Here is a 25,143-nt window from a genome sequence, read left to right as displayed (position 1 = left end):
TTTTCAATTAATTTACCTTGGCCTACAGCCATAATTGGTCCCATTGTTAGACTACAACAATTCAAGCTAGTTTCTTCTAACCCACTTCAAGTAACATGACGGATGAAGTAGTTAAGAAACTTAAAAGCCAAGTTGATGCGGTCCAGTTTCGTAGAAATTGTGCTTTAAAGAAAATAGACAAAGTTTATAATCTAGGCTTAAGCTTAGGAATAACCACAGAGTCTGAAGATTGTGAATCCTTTAAAATTCGTAGTGCATCCATTCATGAGTTATTTGAGGAATTTAACACACTCCAATCAGAAATAATTGCTTTAAAAAGTCAATTAGATGAATCAGATTATAGTGAAATAGAAGAGCTTTCTGATAGTGTTAGTGACAAATATTACTAAATAGAAGAGCTTTCTGATAGTGTTAGTGACAAATATTACTACATTTTAACTGTTATGTCAAAGATTGTCCCTCCCGAAATTGAACCAGTACAACCACCTAGTTCTAGATCTGAAACTAACCATTTGCCCGTACAAAGCCAAGCAAAGTTACCTAAAATTAGTTTCCCTACATTTTCTGGCAATTTCAAAGAATGGCCCACCTTCTATGATTTATTTAGGCAACTAGTGCATGAAAATAAATCATTGTCAAACATTGAACGGTTCATGTACCTTATTGGCTCATGTACAAATGATGCATTGAGGTTAGCAAAGAATTTCCCCATAACTGATGTCAATTATACCATTACGTGGCAAAGTTTTGTATCTAGATTTCAAAATAAGCGTAAACTTGCTACATGTTACTTGGATGAAATACAAAACATATCTCCAATAACTTCAAAATCTCCAAAGGCTTTGAGAAACTTCATTAATACCTTATCTGAAAATACAAGTGCCTTAAAAACACTACCTGTTGAGCAATGGAGCTTTCTCTTGCTTCACAGTGTTGTTTGCAAAATCGATCATAAGATGCGCACTGATTTTGAACTTAAACATTCTGATATTGAATTGCCTACTTTTGACCAATTTTTGAGTTTTTTAGATGAACAGTGTAAAGCTCTTGAAACTATTCAAACTTCTGTGACAGAAGTTTTTACAAATAAACCGTATAAGTAATACACTAATAATAAGCCTTATTTTCAACAAAGAGCCTGTGTATCTAATCTCAATGCAGTAAAATGCTTATTTTGCAAGGAAGCTCACACAATTTATAAATGTGAACGTTTTGGACGACAAACTCCTGCTCAGCGTAGGGATTGGATTAAAACACAAAATGCTTGTTTTAATTGTTTACGGACCTCGCATAAACTAAATGAGTGTACTTCAAAAACTAGCTGTTTTAAATGTGGAGCAAGACACAACAGTTTACTACATAATGATGATATTGGCCTAACCAACAAGGCTCAGGTTAGGGTAGGGCAGAATAATAAAGTAGGTCCTAATGAAAATTCCATTCAACCAGCTGAAAAACTTAAGTCAAGTCCCTTGCATGTATGCAGCAGTGTTAGGTCTTCTTTAGTTTTGTTAGGAACTGCTTTAATTCATATAAAGGATAGATCAGGTCAATTCCAACCAGTTAGAACTTTGATTGATTCTGGATTTCAGACTTCCTTTATAACTGAAAATTGTTGTCAGCGCCTATGCCTTCCTCGAAAGAAATTCAATGAACATGTATCTGGTATTGCAGAATCTACTGTTTTATCTACAAAAGGAGTTGTATCGTGCACTCTGAAACCTCGTTTTGATTCTGAACTTCGCCTTCAGACTAATGCTGTGATTCTGAAGAAAATTACATCTCAAATGCCTTCTACCTCCCTTCCAGAATGTATCAAAGACGGATACAAACATTTAGAACTTGCTGATCCTACTTTTGACGCACCAGGAAAAATTGAATTTTTATTGGGTGCAGACTTGTACCCTGAGGTAATGAATGGCGGGCGGATACCTGCTCCCAAAGGTTACCCCGTTCCTTACCACAGTAGTTTCGGATATATTTTGATGGGTCCAATTGATCTTAATAGCAAAATACAGCCATATGACCAGGAATCATCTATTGTTTCCAATGTTGCAACCATTGAACATTCTCTACATGATCAACTTAGACGTTTTTGTGAATTAGAAGAAATCCCAGTCCATGCATCAGTTAACCCTGAAGAAGAAAAATGTGAGATGATCTACTGTAATGCTGTAAAACGGGACCAGGAAGGAAGATACATAATTCCGCTCCCTTTTAAAAACAAAGATCCCAAGATTGGAGAGTCGTATGGGAACATGAAGTCGTCGATCAAAGCTATGAAAAGAATGAACAACTATGAAGTCCATCCAAAAAATGGTGTAGCTCAAACTATTATGTATCAGAATATGTCCAGTCACTATCGCCGGATCTATAATGCTAAACCTCGCATACTTTTTTCTCACAGACCCAAGCTACACATCATACTTGGAATAAAAAAGAAAGTGAATATTTCTACAGAAGCAGAGCAAGTCATCAGTTTCCTTGAGCTCAAGCAAATGCAGTAGCTACTTAATCACATAGTTTTGTGATTTTTTTAGCGAATTTCCCATATAAGGAATAAGCTATTACCGTAGTACTCATGGTAAGACCTGGACGCGGGACCGATTTTTTTTTCGTTTTGAGGTCCCTAGAGGCCAAAAACACCATCCGTTCAAATTCATATATATATATATATATATATATATATATATATATATATATATATATATCTATATATATTTATATATATATCTAATATATAAAATTCTCGTGTCACAGTGTTTGTCTGCAAACTCCTCCGGAACGACTTCACCGATCGTTATGAAATTTGGTGTGTAAATTCTGTAGATATGCGAATCGGACGCAAACTATTTCCCGTTTCGAAATTCTTAAAAGGGCTCCGCCCCAGTGGCTCTGGAGTTTCCCATGTTAACCTTATGAGAAATGGAATTAATGAATCTTAACAGCTGTTTCAATTAAACAAGTTGGTTCTGTTCTATGATGTTCAATAGCATTAAAGTTACAAGGATTACCAACAGGGTGCAGCACTATTATTTCTTTTACATTTATGACAACAGCTAATTTGCAACCAAAAGGTGAGTGAGCGTAGCGAACGAACTTCAACCTGGAGGCGAGTGAGCGTAGCGAACAAGCTAACCTGAAGACAAGTGAGCGCAGCGAACGAGCTCCAACCTAAAGGTGAGTGAGCGTAGCGAACGAGCTCCAACCCAAAGGTGAGTGAGCGTAGCGAACGAACTTCAACCAGGACGTGATTGAGCGATGCGAACGAGATCATCTTGAAAATTAAACGTAACGGTACTTTCTTTCCATCGGTCTGTCTTAGGGGAAACCTATAACTTAGGCGATACGAAGTTCGCCGGGTCAGCTAGTATATATATATATGTGTCCGTCAGCACGATAACTCGAGCAAAAATGATCCGATTTTGATGAAATTTTGTACAAACATGTAAACCTACGTCTATTCGAACGAGTTCGCGATCCAGCATGATCGGACCATGGGAACGGGTGTTTACGGGGGGTTTTATGGGGTAAAAATAGGTTTTTCCCAATTTTGACCCAAAAAACATAAAATTTAGCAATTAATTTCAAAACCATTTTGTAGAGCTTCAAAAAACAAATAATTTAGTATATTGAAGCGTTATTATGCGCCTAATGGTTACGGAGAAAATTCCAAAAAATTGTAAATTTAAAATTCCCATGTTATTCTTATGGAGAATGAGTAAACTGTTGTAGTTTGCTTGTTTATGAACATATTTTGATCAAATTTGGAAAATGTTTTTATTTCTTACTAACTATTAACATTTTACAAAAAAAAAACAGTTTTACCCTCCCTGATGCAGCAAACCTAAGTACTTGTTAAACTAATTCTATTTAAATCGGGAATAAATGTTATATTTTTAAGTAGACATTTCAGTGTAAATCCAATCAGTCAAATGGAAATTCGCTTAGTCTGCAGGTTTGCTGCGGCGGGGGTATTTATTATATTCTGTTAGTGTTCTGTTTATTTAACTTATCACCAAAATTTGTGTTACCCTTTACCGTAGACTTCTTAACTGTTCCTTATTGAAAAGAAAACGTTTCTTTTGGTGGGCGGTATGTTAAGGCCCATTCCATATATATAATCAACCCTAATGCACTTTCATATTATACTGTAAAAAGAAGAATTAGAAACATATGTTAAAAGAACCAAAACAATAGTACAAAATTATAATGAAAATAAAGAACATAAATTAAGTGAGTGAATGTTTAAGTTATTTTACAAGTATTACTTTCAACAAAACCTCATTTCATCAAGTTATCCAAAACAAACTTAGTGACTGCAGTAATGAACCCAGTGTTTATAAATTTTATTTCAATGTAATTTTCCATGATGACCAATTGTTGCTGAAATCGCATCAAAATGCAGAATTGTAAGTAATCACAAAACTTTTTATTGCATGTTTATTTTTATAGATAAAAGGGTAATTTTTGGTTTCCACGTAAAAAATAAAATGAAGTTTCAGAAAATATATAGTTTTGATGGGTTATACAGTTCAAAATCATTTTTATTTCACTTTGCTTTTGAAATTTAATTTTTTTTTATTTTTAATATTTTTTTTATAAAATTTTATTTTTTCATATGCTCAATAACTATATACTTTTCTTAAATAACAGAAAATTTTCTACAAAATAAAAAAAAATATTAGTTTATCACTATTAATAACTGTTTTACAAAAGTTTTACCAATCGCCTGCAAAACAGCTGATTTTAACGGGGTAGCGGATTTTTATCCCCCTGGGCAAATGTGACGTCACAAACCAGGGGGTAAAATTCCGGCCGCGAACTTTTGAGTTTCGCGACATCAGCTCGATGGATTAAACGCGGAATTAAACATATATTTTCACGGTTGTGAATTTAATCAGAACACATCAAATTATAAAAACCTAGAATGTACGGCCCGGATATTTACCCCCGGAATTTTACCCCTCGGATTTTTACCCCCGGATTTTTATCCCCGGAATTTTACCCCCCGGATTTTTACCCCCGAAATTTTACCCCCTGGCCAGATATATAAATTAGCGAGAATTATTAATTATCTTCATTCAGTTTTAATTTAATAGTAAACATTTTATTATTAAGTAGCCTATCTTAATTTATTTGTAACATTAACTAATCGAACCGTTTTTAATTTTAATTTTGAGATTCGAGTATCAGGATTCGATCTTTGAAGCCAATTGTTTGTTAATATGATCAAACTAAAACAGCGAATTCTGTTTACTTAGTTGAGATTACAAAATAAATAAAGATAGGCTACTAAATAATGAAATGTTTAAAATTAATTAAAAACAGAAATAGGCTAAGAAAATCAATCATTCAATTTCTAAAATCGGCCAGGGGGTAAAATTCCGGGGGGTAAAAATCCGGGGGGTAAAAATCCGGGGGTAAAATTCCGGGGGTAAAAATCCGGGGGTAAAAATCCGGCCCGTACATCTTCAGCTGTCTAAACGCTAGTTATATGGATAGGGGGTAAAATTCCGGTTTTCATCGCTAATCTAATTAATCACGCTCTGACTATTTTCATTAGACTTCCAAATCCGCGGGGGTAAAATTCCGGCCGTGAACAAACTTTTGGCCGCTCAGGCTACTACGTCAGTGACGTCAGCTTTGCCCAGGGGGTAAAATTCCAGGGGGATAAAATTCCGGCGACCCATTTTAACTGCCTCCTGAAGGGCTGTTCGGAATCAAGTATACTACTTCCTTAATGGGTTAAGCCTTCGCAAACCTCGACCAAAAATGACTAATGCTCCGAAGAAAAAAAATAAAAATAAATTAATTTTCTAATACTAATACTAAGTTCTCTTGGAGGGGAGAAGATGTTACAATTTATTGCCTGTCTTTGGTCTTTCTGAATTATTAATTGATACTTACAACATATGTTTTTAAAATATTGTAAATATTGTCATTGATTGTTCCCTTTGTTTTAAATACAGATCAGTTTAATGATTGTCTTAAGTCTTGTCTTTGATATTTTTAACACAAATACTAAGCGTGTTGTTAATGTAAATATATGATTATTTGTAAAAAACGGTTTAGTAACTTAGTTATTCTTATGGTGATTTTGTTATTGTTGATTTTGTATGATATCACTATAAGAACAAGGTTTTCTCCCGGTTCAAAGTACAGTCCACTGTCTTTATTGTGCTTTTAGGTATTTGTATGTTATGTTAGGGTTTAAACTATTTGTCACTATAGTAATGGGTACTATGAGTGTTCAGATATTGGACGAGAAGCGGCACACAGAGGCAGCACAGAGAAACAGACAGAGTGTGGTGACAGTTAGTGCAGTGAAAGACACAATAAAGGACACCCAAGGGATGGTGGTAATGTGTTTTAAACGCAGTGAGGTATGAAATGTTAAGTGATTTGTCTAAAAGAAAAGGTTGTGTAAAACCTAGTGAAATGAACAATGGACTTATATTTGAATATTGATGGACTAATTCTACAAAACAATTTTTATTGTTGTAAAATAGTTATGATATTGTGTTGTCTTGAAGTAGTCATTTAATAAGGTGATAGGGTCTATAACTGATTTTATTGAAGCTGAATTGTCAATTTCATATATATATACATACTAGCTGGCCCGACAGACGTCGTCCTGTCCTATTGTGGTTTTATGTCAAATGCTCGTTCATTATCAAGATGAGCTCGTTCGCATGGCTCTATCACGTCCGGGTTGAAGTTCGTTCGCTACGCTCACTCACCTTTAGGGTGGAGCTCGTTTGCTGCGCTCACTCGCCTTCAGGTTAGCTCGTTCGCTACGCTAACTCGCCTCCAGGTTGAAGTTTGTTCGCTACGCTCACTCACCTTTTGGTTGCAAATTAGCTGTTGTCATAAATTAAAAAAAAAATAGTGCTGCACCCTGTTGGTAAACCTATTAACTTTTTAATTCTATTGAACATCACAGAATCAAATTGTTTAATTGAACCAGCTATTAAGATTCTTTAATTCCATTTAAATTTGAGTACTCATAAGGTTAACATGGGAATGGGAAACCCCAGAGCCACTGGGGCGGAGCCCTTTTGACGGATCTGCACCAAACTTCACACAAACCATCCTTGAATAATGCTTAATGATGCCTGAAAGTTTCATTACAATCTGTTGATCGGTTTCGGAGTCCATAAAGGACAAACAAACAAACAAACATACATTGGATTTTATATACAGACTGTCCCAAAAGTCCCGGACCGGTTTAATATTTTCCAAACGACAACAGATAAATCAATAAGATTTGGTACATCAACACCACACCTAAAAATCAACTTTTTTAAGGAAATATAAATTTTTTGTCACATCATAGAGACGTCCCACAAGGAGTCAGAAGGAAATCTTAAATAGAAGCATAGGTTGAAATGTACATCAAATTAAAGGTCTTTACTAGCAGAATATAATGCCGCAAATTTGAACTCAAACGGACAACCGAGTCAAGAATGACAGTGGTTCAAAGATTCATTCAATTTGCATTGCTATTATACGCTTACTCCTCGGGGGGCACAGCCCTAGGAATCGGAAGAAAATTGTTAACGTAAGCATAGGTCGATATGCACATCAAATTAAAGGTCTTCACTAGTAGATTACAATGCCGTAAATTCAAGCTCAAAAGAAGGCCTGAGTAAAAAATGGCAGTCGTTCAAAGATTCAAAATGGCAGATTCAAGAAATCTTTGAACGGCTGCCACTTTTTACTCAGTTATCCGTTTGAGTTGAAATTTGCGGCATTATATTCTGCTAGTAAAGGTCTAAGATTTCCTTCTGACTCCTTGCGGGACGTCCCCATGATATGACAGAAAATTGATAGTTCCTTAAAAAATTAGATTTTTAGGTGTGGTGTTGATGTGCGAAATCTTAGTAATTTATCTGTTATCGTTTAGAAAATATTAAACCGGTCCGGGACTTTTGGGACAGTCTGAATACAGATTATAGAGTGTGTAGATGTAAGAATATTGTGTGTATCTGAATATTTTAAAATTGTAATAGAGGAAAGATGAGATGTTGGAAAAATTTTGAAAAAAAAAATGGGTTGACATTTTTTTGTCAAAATTTTGGGGGGTATCTGTAACGGGTCCAATAAATAATTAAATACATAATCTAATGTATAATTCATAAGAAAGAAGAATTAAGAATTCTTCTTTATTTATTAAAATGAAATAAGCCCCACCGAACCACACGATTAACCTGAGATAAGAGGAAGGCTCTACTAGCCCAAAGTAAGTAAACTAATAATTAAATATGTAACTGGTGTGGTTAACTGTGTTGTAGGCCTAAAACTAGTCAACAATTAATTTAAAGAAAAGTAGGGCACCGTTACAGCATTGGGTAGAATTAGGTTAAGCTAGTCAAGTCAGGTTTGCCCCATTTTACAACAAAAAATCTTAATATTTTAGCTATTTCTTACGGTATTTGATCTTTTTGAACTTGGTATCGTTGGATTGGATAGGGAATTATAATTGCTAAATAAAAGTGTTCCTGACATTTTTTCATTAATTCAGCCATTTTTTAGTAATTTAAGTTTAAAAATTTAAAGTGGCTGCCATTTTGAAAATAAATGTCGGTAAAAAATAACTAATCCTTTTTGTGGATTCAGACCTTTATCCTGTAGAGCTCCATACCAAATTTTAACTTGATACATTAATCCATTACGGAAATAAAAATGTTGAAGTGAAAAAAACATAATGGCGGATAGCGGCTTAAAAAGTTGAAATAAAAAAAAATTTTACTGAGCATTTTTTATTTATTTTTGGTATGTAGAATATGGTTATGTATAGCTAGTTCCGGATTTATGTGACACCCTGTATAAAACCATAGCCTCCTCTAGGCTGCGGTGTTGATGTGTGGCAACATTGCAATGTTATGTCATGGTAATAACAGAAATAGGCTAACACAGTTTTTAACATTAACATTTCCTATAATGTCCATTAAACATTAGCTGTTTCAGTTTGACAGACAGCAGTGTTGCCACTTTTGTCTCGCCCCGGCATTGTATTAAAGGAAACTCATTAGTTGTCACCTGAACACCTATATCCCACCTACAATATCCAAGTGATTGGGATAGCCTATTGTTTTAATATATCTATAACACTTGTTAAACTTAAGTTTTTCTTAACCCTAGAAGTGCCCATATGACGAAATCGTCATATGCCTTTGCTTCCAAACCGCTCATATGACGAAAATCGTCATATAGTGTCAACTTTTTTTAAACAGCTCATAACTCATGTTTAACGGTTTCAAACCCAAATGATTTTGATACCAATCGAAAGATGAGATTCTAAACTTTCATTTTCATATATAAACAAACCTTATAACAATAATAAATTGATTTTATCGTTGTTAAAATTTGAATGAAAATTTAGGCGCAAGACTATTGTGAGGTTAGCGCGTCAATTTATTGCTCACTTTCAAAAAATCCTAGTGCCGATAATTTTGCTCAAATACCGTTGAGGTTGGTACCAATAGAAAGCTTGTTTTCTGGAGTTTATTTGCTTATCAAGAACTATGTTATATAATGTCAGACAGTTTGGGAAATGATTTTTAGAAATCAGCTGTCATTTGGAATGACGAAAATCGTCATATGGGCAAAGGCTTGTAAATCAATGAAGCATTGAGTTTTGGTGGTGTGTTTTTATATTCAAAGGTAGCCAGAAACATATTGCACAATTTGAACTACGCGGGGGTTGGCTGTGACGTCATCGGCAGGTCAAGATTGAGCTGTTTTGTTGTGAAACGGTGACGATCGCCATTACTCTTCTCTTTGTGCGTCTGACTGCTGTCGTTGTGTAATCGCGTTGTGCCGTCAGCTGTTCTCTGTTATTTTCTTTAGTATAATATGTGATAACTGTTTTGATCCACCTAATGATTGGTAATAGTTACCTACTATTTGTGAAAAATTGACTGAAATTTTGTGTTGGTGAAAATGAAACGATTGAGGCCTAGTGACACTTCAATGGACAGGCTACTTGGTGAACCAAGTGAATCGGAGAATGAAATCGCTACACCGACAGGAATAGACTGTGGCATTGCACCCTTCAGCGATGAAGAGGATGATGTTGATGACTCCTCCATTTCAACTCCTATGGCTACTTCCACACCGGAAAAACCACAACAAATGCCATGGTTCGATGCAGTACCCTCTACTAGTAAAGATGATGTACCCCCATCCTTCATAGGATACGAATCTAAGGGTAGGCCTAGGCTAAGTACAACATCAGGAACACTCTATGCCGCCATGAGGAAACAGTTGGAGGAGGAAAGTGATGTTTCCGAGGAGGAGTTACTAGACTTCAGTTCTGGAAGTGAGGACGATTATGTTCTAGATATCGACGAACTAGAAACGAGCAATAGGGAAGATATTCCTGCTGAGTTTCTTCCTAAGCCTAAAAAAAGAGGTTTTCCGAATTTGACCTGCTCCATCCGGACTCACCTCCCCATATCGCCAGGAAGAAGCCGTCGACCCGACCTGATCTACCCCCTCCAAGACCTTCGAAAACGTCTAACCTACCGGTACCAGTACTACCCCCTCCAAGATCTTTGAGACCCACTGGGCCTACTTCAGCACAGAGAGTGGAGCCTCCACCCCAACTCCACCTTGAAGAACACCTAAGAGAGATTGGGGCCAGCACCACCTCCCAGACAGCCGGCACTTGTGAGGGAACTCCCCGCCGGAGAGCCACAGCCCCCTGAAGAGCATGCTGCTAGGCATCAGGAGGGTCCACCCCGCCAGGAGATGCCCAGCGGTCCACCATGGGTCAGGATCTACCCCCCGGAGCAGCCAATCGAAGTAAGATCAAAATTTGCTAACACTGATTCTACTGGCCCTAAAGATTTTGGTTTTTTGTTGAACCCTATAGAATATTCGTACCTTTTCTTTACTGCGGCAATGTGGGACATGATTGTCACTGAAACAAACAATTATGCCAACAACAAACAAGGCATGGTCTGCTGGCCCCACATTCTCGCCTTCGCAAATGGACCGATGTGACAGTAAATGAAATGAAAAAATATTTTGCGATCCTATTTTCAATGGGCCTAACCCGGCGCAAGAACTTCACAGAGTACTAGAGTAACCACCCTGTACTGCACATACCTTTTTATTCCCGAACAATGCCATTCAAACGATTTCAAATGATAATGAGTATGTTTCATTTATCCTCTCGCGTATCTCCACCTCCAGGTCAAGAAGGGTATGACCCGTGGGTGAAGATACGGGATTTTATGGATATGTTGAATTACTCGTTCAAAAGATATTTTGTACCTCAGCAGGAGGTGTGTATTGATGAATCGATGATCGGCATGAAAAACCGGACAGCGTTTATTCAATACATGCCTAACAAAAGGCATTCCCGTTTCGGAAAAAAAAGTTCGAACTCTGTGATAGTGTGACGGGTTATGTCCTACAGAGTGTTTTATACAGTGGCAAATACTTTTTGTCTGGGGGCCCTGATCCCTTCACCCATAAAGTGGTTGCATATCTGCTTGGCAAAACTGGCTTACTTGACAAAGGCTACCACGTCTTGTTTACTGACAATTTTTACACAAAAATTTGCTTGGCCCGTTGGTTGACTGCTCGTAAAACCTATTTGACAGGGACGATCAACAAACGGAGCAAGGAATTGTCCAAAGCTGTGTTGGAAGCTGGTCTATGTAGAGGTAGGTGAAGCTTTGTATTTCAGAAAGAGGATTGAACCTTCGGGATCAGTCCTCCATGTGAAATTCAGGGAGCGTGAAACCAGGAAACCGGTTCACCTCATCACCACAGCTATACATGCTGAAAACACTGTAAATGTCAGTGCAAATGGCCGCCAGTCAGTAAAGCCTTGTGTCGTTCAGGTGTACAACAAATTTATGGGTGGCGTGGACATGAAAGACAAAAGTCTTTACCACCTGTCAATCGAGTCGTACTACTATAATATATTGGAGGAAAATAGTCGACAATTTTATTGACATGGCCATGCTGAACTCGTACATTTTGTACAAGTGTCAACATGGCAACAATTCAATGGCCAGATTCAAATTTATTGTCAGTATAATTACGGAACTGTCTTCCTCCAATATGCCTCCCCCTCTCCCGCCGATTGCTGGTCCGGGGGGCGATGTAATTGAAAGGCTACCTGGAACTAACACCAGAACACGTGTTGTCTGCCTGGAGAAGAACAAGAAGTCCAGATCTGGTTACTGGTGTCCAACTTGTAAGGCAGGAGTTCATAAGTTTTGTGAACCAGCGATGACACACAATCCAGAGCGATACATGCATCGTCCAGGTCGCAAAAATAACTAAAGCAAGGAAGGATAGGGTGCTAGTAAAATAATTTATTCCAAAATTTACAAAATTTTTAACATTTTTTATTCCATATCCGAATTTTCTGAGTCTTTGTGAATAAAATTAGTATGGATATGATGGGGCTAACTCTTATAGTTTATACACAGAGGCCGTTTGAAATAACATCTGCAGATGCAGTCCAATTACGGGAAAGCAGAGGCATATCTGTCATGTACGTCTCACATCTAAAATGCTTATAGAACTTTTATTTCTTATTATTTATATATACATATATATATATTCTTGTTTGGAAATGTATTCTCTGTAAGTATATGTACAAGTTATAATAACAAATTGCAATAAAAAAAACACATACAGCTTTGACTGACTAATTTTCCCGTATGACAAAACTTATATTTTCTTTTTCAACTCATATAACTATATTATCAACTTTACTTGTATAACATTTTTTGTTCATTAGAATTATATTTGATATTTTTTTCTGTGGTACAAAAAATCATAGTACATTTATAGATTTTTTACAATTTTACACATTTATTCCTGTAGATGGCATGATTTTTTTTCTTTTATCAAAAACCAAACATTTCTACGTAGGGAAATAAGTTGCCTACAGTTTGTATATCTTGGATTTTTGATAAATATTTTTTTGAAAAAATACCAAAACTCTACTTTTGAAAATTATGTAAAAAAAATTTTTGAAAATTTTATTTTTTAAACTGTAGCTAAAAAACCACCCCAAGGGATTTTGATTTTTTTTACTTTATTCAAAATCTCCTTTATTTTGTCTACAAAATGAGTATCTATATGACTAGGTTATCATAAATAGTATAGTCACTGCTAATTTTTAAATAAACCCCTTGCAAAATCGCAAAAATGGCTGGGACATTAATCCAAACTATCAGGGCAGTCCTAGGGTTAAAAGTTGGTTTAACCCTAAAATTAAATTCCCAGAGTACTAAACATAAGAATGTAAGCATAGAAGAAAACTTACTTAGGCACCATTTGCAGGTATCTCTCATATCCAATAGTATTCTTCCCGTAATCAATCTGCTTTTGTCTCCGACCTAATACTTGTTCATCTGTTTCTAACTCAATAGTTGGGGATTCAACTGGCACTACACTGAAATTATTAATATACAATTTATTGGTAATACAAAATTCACAACAGATCTACCACCTAGGTATCTACCATTCACAGGGATGTTTTTAACCTCAATCAACTTAAATAGTATATGAATCAATCTAAGAACAAAGATAGGTAATTTTAATTATTGACATTATTTTTGTTTCTAACACAAGTGGATTTTTATTTATTGGCCAGATGGTTTGCCTAATACAACAATGGTCACATTAGAGCCTCAGTAACGAATGTTGTATTATAACCATTGACTATTGTATACTGAAGTAGACATACCATCTATATGGACCAGCTGTCGCCAATTTTTTATTAAAAAAGAACCTTGTAATGTAAGTCACAAAATGCACTAGGGTCTAAAATACACAGACTTTTTAATAAAGTCAAACTAATGGAATGACTTAGGGTGAGCTATAGCAACTGGACCCATCAACATGGTGAGCAACAAATAAAGGTGGAAAATGGAATTTTAGACCCTAACGCATTCTGTGACTGGCTCACTACAAAACTATGTTCTTTTAGCGAATTTAGACCATGGGATCAGGGTTTTATGGGGTAAAAATAGGTTTTTCTCATTTTTGACCCTCAAAACACAAAATTTCCCAATTTCACTCTAGACAATTTTAAAGAGCTTAAAAAAACAATTCATTTAGTATACCAAAGTGTTTTTGTACAGTTATTGTTTACGGAGAAAATTCCAAAAGTTGCAAATTTAAAAAATTCCCATGTTATTCTTATGGACAACTAGCTTACCCCGTCGTGGCTTTGCTCCCGAAACATATGTGACCACTTAAGTTAATTAAACTAAGAGAGAACTTTTTCATTTACAACATTAACTGTCCTTCTACCAAAAGCTTCAGACTGCTCACTCTGAAACCACCTACATAATATTTTGGCCAGAAAACTATTCCCGCTGTTATCTGCTTTTACATAGATTTACTCGTATTAATAGTCAAAGGTTTACTGGTTTACATCCTTAAACCTTATTTTCCAATAGTACTGTCAGCTCTCATAACTTTATTAGGAAGTTTATGTCCTAACATTAAGTGACATAACAACCTTGCACGATGTTTTATTGTGGTTCTTATAACCCTCAAAGGGCCTAAATAGTTGCAGGTCTACAGTGTCCATGATGTTTTAACCTAGCAAAATGTACTCACATAAAAGTGTGTTTTCTCAATATTATTCTCAATATCTTCATAGTATGCATTTCTTTACAAAAAAACATAAAAAGCTATTAGTTTTTACATAATCCACCAAATCATGAACTGGGATCGTAAAGCAACATACTCATCTTGCATGATTGTGCCATTTTTATTAGCCTGGGGATGGAAGTGATAGAACTTACCAGGTAATTCTGATCTTCTCTCTTGAGCACCCATTATAAAAAATGATCATAAAGTAGTCTAGGGGTCCGCGGAATTGGCTAACTCTGGAACTCGCTAACCCCATGTTAAAAGCCCTATCTTCAAATTTGGTCGATGAGAGGAACTCGCTAACTTGTTCGGTTTCGGAATTGGCTAACTCCGGAACCCGCTAACCCGCTCTAGAGCCGGGTTAGCGAATTCCGTCCTCGTACGGAAGTCGCTAACTCGGTCCCTCGGCGGAACTCGCTAACTCCCAATCAGAAGCCTCGCGGGCCGTCCAATGGGAGCCAAGCACGAATATTTTTGGCCAGTGTTACCGAAAGTGTAGTACCTGTATAGTATCGGTACCATAATGTCGTATCCTACGATTAATTAGGAGTAAGAGCAACGTAGTTGATCAAATAAATATATTGAGAAGTATGTTTAACATTATTCTCATGATTATTAGGGTGAAAAATGCATTATAGTCTTACCATAGACTAACCAACACAAGTAAACTTTATATCCCATTGTAAACTTTGAAGCTCGTTTTTCGCGTCTAGATCATGTCCGACGACACTGATCGCTAGTGTCGCAAAAATTGTGTTTCTATTATTTCTAAAGTTAACTTCATAATTTGCTCTTTACTGTTTGGTTATATAACTAGGGGACGTGTTATTTTATTTTTTACTTTACAATCTGTTCTATTATATATTGAACAATAAGTAAATGCTATGTAATACAAAAAATTGACTTTGGAACATTAAAAATAGCTGTTAAGCACTCTCAACAACAAATTTTTCAATAAAAACACTTTACAAAAATCTGAAGGGCAGATCCAGAATAGATGGCCTCTTAAGTCTGTAAATTGTATCCATGTTGTTTAATAAGTTAAGAGCTAAATTATTTTGATGAGATTCCAATTTCGTAATATATCGTTCACTTATGGTCATGATTTCGTCCTTAACTGTAGGCATCTTAAGGTCTTGACTGGAAACAAGAAACAATTGTAAACAAAACACGACCTCTAAAGACAGTGCACCGGACAGAACTAACAATAAAAGTGTTTTCAGCTGATCCATAAGGATTAGAAATATACTAATATAAGGGAGTATGTTTTATATTTGGGCTTTTTACTTAAATAGTAGCTTAATGGTATGCAAAAAGATAAAAATGTACATTTAATTTGGATCTTTTACATGTTATGAAATATCTATTTTCATAGTTCTCCATTTGTTTCTTTTATTCGAATAAATACCATTTTTTGAACTTCTGCAAATAAATTATTGAGTTCGTATTTTATATACTGGGCTTGTAACCTTGAATCATAAAATTGAATCATAAATCATGATAAAATTTACACGTTAAACGTCAGTCCAGAAATACATTGTAGTGGTAATGTATTTTTAAAAAGAGCTATTGAATTTAAATACATATTTATCAATACAATATTATAAAGTTGTAGGCCTAATTTATTCATAGATTGCATTAAAAATTAGTCTATGCACAAATACAACTTGTAAATTTCTTTTATCGTAGGCTATTAGTGTAGAACCCGGGTCATCCTCTTAATTTTGTTTAATTAATATTAATTTTACGTCTTTCAGTAGGCCTACTTTTTAAAAGTCTGGAGTTTTTCTCCAGGCTGGTTCTAAATCGACCCAGGCGTTATTGTTTGTTACAATTCTTATGAATGGTGGCCATACCTAAAATTACTTGATCTTATCCAAAAACAAAGCTATTGTCTATTTAGTAGGTCAGTACCGCGGAACGGTGAACCGAGCAATGGTTTGGTATAGTTTATTTCGATTGTGAAACCAATGTAAAGGAAACCCAACTAAGAAAATCCGTCAATTTGTTGACTAAGAATCGTGAATTAAAATTACCCTGTCACGTTTTATTATATGAGTATTATATCTTCTCCTATTATTTACTAGTGGTGCTTAGGTGTACAATCTAAAAACTGTTTTAAAATATGTAACATTATTACTAAAAAATTCAACACATTTTAGAATTAGGCAACTATTGACTAGTAGGCCTACAATGCTTTGGCTTAAACTTTTAGGCCTAGATAAAAGCTTAGTCTAATGTCATATTTTTACACGTAAGTTGGACGATTCAACGACGAACATTTAATTTTAAATCTATGAATTAGTTATGAAAGTTACGATGGTTGATGACTGATGGTTGATGTTTGATGACATTACGATTAAATTTGTTTTCCGTGTTTGAGAACTAGCGTGTATTTTAGCTTAATTTCGTAAAGGTTTAATTATTTAGTACCTTTATATCTTATATCAATATTTTTCAACTCTATTATTTTCTTTTATACTTATGGCATTTATATTTAAGATCGAAATCATACACATTTAACTGGCCATTGTAGAGTTAAATAAAAAACACTTTTCATGAATTTTTAATAATTGTCTTTGAATTACTTTGGGCTAGTTATCTGTTAAAAGTGAAATTGATAACAAAAACAATTACATTTACTGTATCTTCATTGACACTGATATTTTGAAATACGGTAATGTACGATTATTTTGTCGTGCAAGGTTGGCAACGCTCCATGCAGTGGGCGCGGCCGGGTTAGCGACTTCCAGAGTAGCGAATTCCGCCGCGAGACAAAATCGAGTTAGCGGGTTCCGGAGTTAGCCAATTCCTGACTGAGACGGTTAGCCTGTTCCAGAGTTAGCCAGTTCCGACACATGACCGAGTTAGCGAGCTCCTGAGTTAGCCAATTCCTACGTCTCTAGTCTAGTGGTAGAAAAAGGCAGATACCATCCATAAAATATTAGGTGAAACTCGATTGCAAATAATCATTCCTTTGACATTGATATTCTGAACAAATTAAATAATATACCTACTGGTAATTAGCTGTGACAAAACCCCGTTTTTCCTCCATAAGAATAACATGGGATGGGAATTTAAAGGCCACTGGGGCAGAGCCCCAAGGGAATTTACCACGTTTCTCTTTTGATGGCTCATCTACAGACCAAGACCTTTCTTTAGAGACCCCTACCGAGTTTCTACACCCAGCCGTTCTCTCAAATTAGCTGTCACAAAGAAAAACAGTTTCAAATTAATATATAGATACCTACTGTTATTTAGTTGCTGAGAAACCGATCTTAAAAATATCTACAAATAGAGTACATATTGATTTTTTAATTTATTTACAGTAACGATTACAAAATAAATGGTATCAGATATCAGCAAACTGACACATACTTTCTCCCATAAGCTTGTAATCAACCTTTATCATGGGTAAACGGTGGGAGTAACTATGATATTCTATAGGGATGAATCACAAAAGTTGCAATAACTTTTGAACCGTAATTGTTACAGCAATGGGGGGTTGCACTATTTTTTTAGAATTATAAGGACCATAACACATTAATTTTAATCAAAACCGGCTTTTTTCCTAAAATCAAATATTTTGTTACTTTAGTTTTTTTTTTTGGGGGGGGGGGGAATGATATAAGTTACAATAACTTTGGAACCATATTTTTTACAGAAATGGAATTTGTACCATTTTGCTCAGAATTTAAGGACTATAACATACAAAATTTTCATCAAAATCGTTTGGGCCATTTTCGAGATAATCTGATTTTTCTGTTATTTTATGGAAAAATCACTAGGTATCAAAAATAAAAATGTTGAAAAATTGAAAAAAAAATGCCTGGAGATATAATGAATTAGTATGGATCTTTAACATAAACAAATGACATTTTTGGCCCGAAAATAAAAATTATTTAACATTGTTAAATGGAACTGCCAAAACATATGTTAATGCTATTAGTATAGGATTCGGGCCAACAACGTCATTTGATTATGTTTATGATCCATACCAGGTAACATAATATTACCAGGTATCTTTTCTATAGTATTCATGCTTTCTACTCTTGTTATGAAATATCTATACTTCTATACTATTAGGCTATATAAAAATCTAGTGGTGTCTGTCTGTATGTTTGTTACCAATAGGCACACAAACTACTGAACTGACTGGGCTTAAATTATACAAAAATATAGCTACCATACCAAGGACCTTTATAGGACTATTTACACTTTGATACTGCCCGTGGGCTTTGCCCCTTTGGCTTTAAAAGTTCTGAGGTGAGGATTTTAAAAGTAAATATTGATTGGTCTCCATGGCTGCAATGAGAACAATGAGAACACATACAATGTTTGCATTTTGCTATGCCACCCAAAATTTAAACGAGCTGAACTGTCAAACCACATTAATTCACAACTCCACAGCTGGTTTATAAATAGGCATATAATATTCTCTACAATCATGTGACATGTTTATTTATTCTTAAATTTTATGGTTCATTGATTATTGATTTTGTTTAATAAGTCAGATTGTATATCTGTTGCTGTATCTATCCTTAACACATTCGCTGCTGACCGCTAGATGCCGGGACGGCGCCAGGAGCTGAACTAACGCTCGCCGCTGCGTAAACATTGCGGCTGATACACTGAATTACAGTAAAAACAACAGTAGTTGTACTGGATGGCAATGTTCTGTAATAAAACTGGCTTTGGACATAGTACTAAGTGATTATGATAGATAGCAGCACTACTGTGACGCATAGCGGCACGCTATAATTTTTATAGTGTGTGCAGTTCGCGAAGCCGGGCTGCATGTTCATCTCGTTGCCTGCCGCGACTGCATCAATGCTCTATCCCCACTTTTCCTAGTTTTGTCCTCCTCCTTCGTCAACCTTCATCTGGACAGAAAACCTCTCCGGAAAACACCAGGCATTCTCTCGATATGATGGATAAGTTAATTGATAGTTAATAAGTAGTAATAAGTTCAAATTATGGTTGGCTAAGTCAGGTAACAAGCGGGGAGCCCTTCTGGCTCGCCCGACTGGTGAAATGTAGGAAACAAATGTTAGCCGGGTTCGCTACCCTTAAGGTAGCGGACCTTCTCAAACCTGTTAGTTAAACCACATGTTCCCAGAATGTAGCTTAGCAATTATCCATCAATTTCATACATATTAGCCACTCAATATTCAATCTACATATTATTTTCCCTCACTCATCAATATTAGTAAGTAATTTCCCAAGTTCAGTTCATAGTTTGAAGGATAGGTTAATATTTAAATAGTTAGTTCAATTGGTTCAATCAAAGCTGGCTAGGCAAGTGTTCTGATCTGGGTAAAAGGTCTCCGTCCCTCTGGTCCCCAGCAATCTTCCTAATTTTATTGGTAGCAGATTCAGCACGCTTATGTTAAGTTTGGTCCAGACACACCTTCTCCTAACCTATTACATTACCCTGTTTATTCCCTCCTGATTACCCGAATTCCCTCCTCCATCCCATACCAATAACCCAGTGGTTCCCCACACCTTAACCCCGCACCCCCCTCACCAAACGGCCACTGGCTACATATGGTAGCAGGCTTAGGCCTAGGTCAGAGTACTTAACCTAGTCAATTTCAGTTTCATTTTTAGGTAAAAATTTTTTTTAAGTGAGCATTCTGGGGATATAATTTTTTCTCCTGTCGAAAAGTAAATGCATTTTTTCCTGACTTAACCGACACCGAATAGGTAGGCTAGTAGCTAAATTGTCTTAAAATTAGTGAATTGGGAAGTCTAGGGTGACCATCCAACTTTAGTGTGACACATAGGTAGGGCTGTGTGTGTTTTGTTTGTTTTTAGGTTACAGGAGATCTTACCACCGGTCAGGCCTATGCAGCAGTCTCCCTAGGGATCAGTGTTGTGAATTTTGGTTTTATTTTAAGCCTAACAAGAGGCAATTAGCTGGTCTGTAATATTTAGTGGGTGTATGGTACAAGGTAGGGTATTAAAACGACCTACAACCCAATTTTGTTAAATTAAAGTGGTACTTTGCCCAACACAAGGTGTTTTGGTTTGCTTAGTGACCAGATTATTTTAAATTAAAATCAGCACCTTGTGAACCAGTGTAGAGTCAGTGTTATATGTGTTCTATGTCTTATTAAATAAATTATTTGTCCTACAATTGCAATAGCCTATTTTCACCAATTGTGTTCTAGTGTGTATTCTGCAGACCTACTGTGTCTGGTAATTTACTGTTGTGATTTGTCGCCTGTGCCTTATTTATTCCTGTCAAATGTATTGTGTCATATGAATTGTCTTTGTTACTTATTTTGTCACACTATTGGTCATCCCTAGTAGACCTTAGCTAGTCTTTTTTATCCAAATTTTCATTGAAACAAATCTGCAAGTGCCAGCGTAGGCTAGGCCTACTTCATTATATTACTGCAAACAGTGTTTTGGTTATAAAAATTTGTTAATGGTTAGTAGGCTAGTTTTTTAAGTTCTGCAATAGTAGTTTAGGTTACCAGGAACCTTATGGTTACCATTTCATTTATTTAATTTGTTTTTATTATTGCCAAAACTCGGTTTTTGTCTGGGCTGACACTCGAATTAGGCCAGAATCCACGCCATTTACAGTAAGCGCTGTCAAGTAGAGCCAACAGCAATATCTGGTTTTCTGGTAGCAATACAATAATTTTGGTTAGTGTGTGTACTCATAACAGCTTGGTTACCCATTTTAGCTGGAAATTCGAGACATAGCCTGCGACAAATGTATTTTACTTCGAAGCAAGGAAATTAGATATTTGAATGCAATTTGCAATTTCATTAAATAATTTTGTTTTGTGTCCAATACAACATTTTGAGTAGAGTTTTGAATTGTGTGTAGGCCTACATTTAGGAAGGTTTTGTGCCAGTTTATGTACCATTGTATTTTGTTAAGTGGGTTTTTTTTTAAGCAATCGCCTTTGTTAGTTCGACGAATCTACACTTCTATTCGTAGTCGGTTGAGCAGTTTTGGGTTTCACCGAGTTGCAATTAGGTTAGGTGAATTAAGAGTTGGTCATGAACCAAGAAAAATCTTCGTTAAATATTCAGGTAATCGGTGACTCTTATGCCACCCGATTTTACAATTTTTGTCAAGCCAACCGTCACTCAACTGGAAGATTACAGCCAATCTTAGTCAAGGGCATTTCTGGAGCAAAAATATCCGAACTCAAGAGTTTTGTCAAGTTAAATAGTACTGCGATACAGCCACACATGCCACTGTTGTTTTTCTTAGGTAATAATGATTTTTTAGCAAATGTTGGAATTACAGTTTTTAAGAACTCCTTTTTGTCTTTTCTGAGATTATTACGTCGGAATTATCCTGGGATGGTAGTTGTGTTTACGACGTTACCGCATTATCCAAGGATAAGGAATTCTTTTTCAGCAATCAACCGTCTGCATCAAATAAACAAATTTTTGCTGACCTTACGTTCAGAGTTTACTAAGGTAATAGACATCCCCGACGAATTGAATCACATGCAATATTTTCATGCCTATTATGGAAGGTCAATGCGTCGTGATGACATTCATTTAAATAACGACGCATTTGCGACATTGATTCCATCAATAGAAAACACTCTGTCACCAGTTCTCACGCAGAAATGATTTACCCCTCGCCTCAAACATTCCAAATCAACCTCTTTTACCCAGATCGGAGCACTCTGCTAAAGTGATATTAGGTTAAGTCTTCTCAATCTGTCGCTGTCCCCGTCAACGCCCGGAGGAAAGTGAGTCTCGGGGTATCCTTCCTTTTGGATGGGCTGCCTTACACGTCTTCTTCCGTGCGTTGTCGGCCAAATCTTTTACCCCTCCCTTTTCGTCTCTCGCACCCTCACTGAGTTGATTAAAGAATTTTTTTTGTTTTGGAATTTACTTTCCACGGGTGGTTTAATTTTATTTTTTACTTTGCTTAATTTTACCCCGTAGGAAAGGGCTCAGTGATGGCACCTTCTGTGGCGACCTTGCCCGTCGAGTGTTTAGAGACAAACTCTCTTTCTATTCTTTCCTTTACCTCCCTTATTTTCTTTTCTTACTTCTTAGCTTAATTAGTCACTAAGGTAGAGTTAGTTAGATTTAGGGGAGAAATAGTTACCAGTTTAGTTAAGAAACTCAGTACTTTTATTTTTTACAAAAAAACAAACGAACCGGAAATCTTGCCTCTCAAGGAAATACTTGATAAGGAAACAATCTCCAGGATCCCAAGAAAACCTATTCCCACCTTTTTCTAGCGCTTACCGACGCGCAATTTTCTGCATGCGTAATAATTTGCATGCGAAACGTTCTTTATTAAAAAAAAAAAAAAAAAAAAAGGTTTCAACAAAAAAAAAAAAAGGTTTCAACAAAAAAAAAAAGGTTTCAACAAGAACAGTTACTATCCTTCCAAACTCCTTCAACACACAGACCCCAAAACGGTACCCGCGAGTTCCATCAGTCTGGTTTTGAGTAGCTCGGCCCCAACGAACCCATGGTTCACCTTTTGAGTCCGAGCCAACCCGTCAGTGATCGGACCTCCACCTTGCGACCAACCCTTCTTCATTTCCACAACGACAGTCACCTTGAAAATAATTTTTTTTACGATCATCTGCGATCTGATTAAATATTCATTTCCCCCAGCATTATTTAATAGAAACCAGACAACTGCACAATCAAAGCAACCAAAAAATAATAAATAAATCAAATGAAAAAGCAAAACTCAATTAACAACTCTACAATTTTCCCGCATACCAATCAATCATGAAATATCGTGCACATCTGTTTTGGACCACAAGAGACATTTACCTTCTACATCCCCCATCATCAGTCAGCGATGCTCCGGCCTTGTCCGCATGAGTCATCAGCCAACACACCTTGGGCGCAGCCAGTGATGCTCCGGCCTTGTCCGCATGAGTCATCAGCCAACACACCTTGGGCGCAGCCTGCGATGCTCCGGCCTTGTCCGCATGAGTCATCAGCACACAACATCTCTACCTACACTCAGCCTGCTGCCTCAACACTTAGCCCATACCATCAGCACCTCTCAAGACCTGCATCACCAGAAGACACACCAGCTGATCTCAAATTCCCCCACAGTGCACCAGCAAAGCCTTAAGAAGAAAACCTAATAAAAAAAAAAAAAAAAAAAAAAATCTTTTGTGCGTGCAGTTGTCCGTCCCTTTTTATTTCACAACAGAAAGCAATTCAATTCCAATTTTTGCCAGGTTAGGGAAACAAACTGTCGTCCCCACAATGCCTTCCTCTTTTCGCAGGGGGGTGGATCCCGCTCTCTGCCGTGGTTGGTTCGGGAAAGTCCGGTGGTCCGAGGTACCTATTACAACCAGGCTGGTCAGAACCTTCCACATCTGGAAGCAAATCGAACGACAATCTTCCCCACAAAAAAAAAACAAAAAAAACACCAAACCAAACCCTTTCACCAACCTCCCAAAAAAAAAAAAAAAAAAAAAAAAACTGTTCTGTTCTTTTCTTTTCTTTCGTCGAAGGGGGGGTGGTTGTGACGCATAGCGGCACGCTATAATTTTTATAGTGTGTGCAGTTCGCGAAGCCGGGCTGCATGTTCATCTCGTTGCCTGCCGCGACTGCATCAATGCTCTATCCCCACTTTTCCTAGTTTTGTCCTCCTCCTTCGTCAACCTTCATCTGGACAGAAAACCTCTCCGGAAAACACCAGGCATTCTCTCGATATGATGGATAAGTTAATTGATAGTTAATAAGTAGTAATAAGTTCAAATTATGGTTGGCTAAGTCAGGTAACAAGCGGGGAGCCCTTCTGGCTCGCCCGACTGGTGAAATGTAGGAAACAAATGTTAGCCGGGTTCGCTACCCTTAAGGTAGCGGACCTTCTCAAACCTGTTAGTTAAACCACATGTTCCCAGAATGTAGCTTAGCAATTATCCATCAATTTCATACATATTAGCCACTCAATATTCAATCTACATATTATTTTCCCTCACTCATCAATATTAGTAAGTAATTTCCCAAGTTCAGTTCATAGTTTGAAGGATAGGTTAATATTTAAATAGTTAGTTCAATTGGTTCAATCAAAGCTGGCTAGGCAAGTGTTCTGATCTGGGTAAAAGGTCTCCGTCCCTCTGGTCCCCAGCAATCTTCCTAATTTTATTGGTAGCAGATTCAGCACGCTTATGTTAAGTTTGGTCCAGACACACCTTCTCCTAACCTATTACATTACCCTGTTTATTCCCTCCTGATTACCCGAATTCCCTCCTCCATCCCATACCAATAACCCAGTGGTTCCCCACACCTTAACCCGCCACCCCCTCCACAAACGGCCCCCCGCTACACTACCCAGGTTGCAGTCGGTAAAGTAGTGTCGCTATCTAGCAGGAAAGAGGTGAATGGACGGCGACGTACCGGAACGTTCCTAGCTCCTGGCGCCGTGGCCTGTTTGACGTTCCGGAACGTCCGTAGCAGCAAACGTGTTAATTAATTATTAAAAATTTTGATAATGTGAATAATTATATTGAAAGATTTTGGTGTAAAAAA

At 36.7% G+C, this 25,143-nt stretch overlaps 1 protein-coding gene across 2 annotated transcripts in view; it reads right to left on the bottom strand.

The window, feature by feature from the left end:
• LOC128985118 (histone RNA hairpin-binding protein) overlaps positions 1-25,143 on the bottom strand; it is a 46,073-nt gene that overhangs the window by 9,053 nt on the left and 11,877 nt on the right. For both annotated transcript variants that reach the window (XM_054404507.1, XM_054404502.1), the window contains exon 3: positions 13,304-13,432. In XM_054404507.1, the coding sequence (XP_054260482.1) occupies positions 13,304-13,432 (129 nt within the window). The remainder of the gene's footprint in view (positions 1-13,303; positions 13,433-25,143) is intronic.

This window comes from Macrosteles quadrilineatus, unplaced genomic scaffold, assembly GCF_028750875.1.
Source record: "Macrosteles quadrilineatus isolate MER2022 unplaced genomic scaffold, UCM_ALF_1.0 Scaffold_1__1_contigs__length_201487025, whole genome shotgun sequence".
In the NCBI taxonomy this organism is placed as follows: domain Eukaryota; kingdom Metazoa; phylum Arthropoda; class Insecta; order Hemiptera; family Cicadellidae; genus Macrosteles; species Macrosteles quadrilineatus.
The sequence above is the reverse complement of the archived record's forward strand: the minus strand, read 5'-3'. Positions and strand labels throughout refer to the sequence as shown.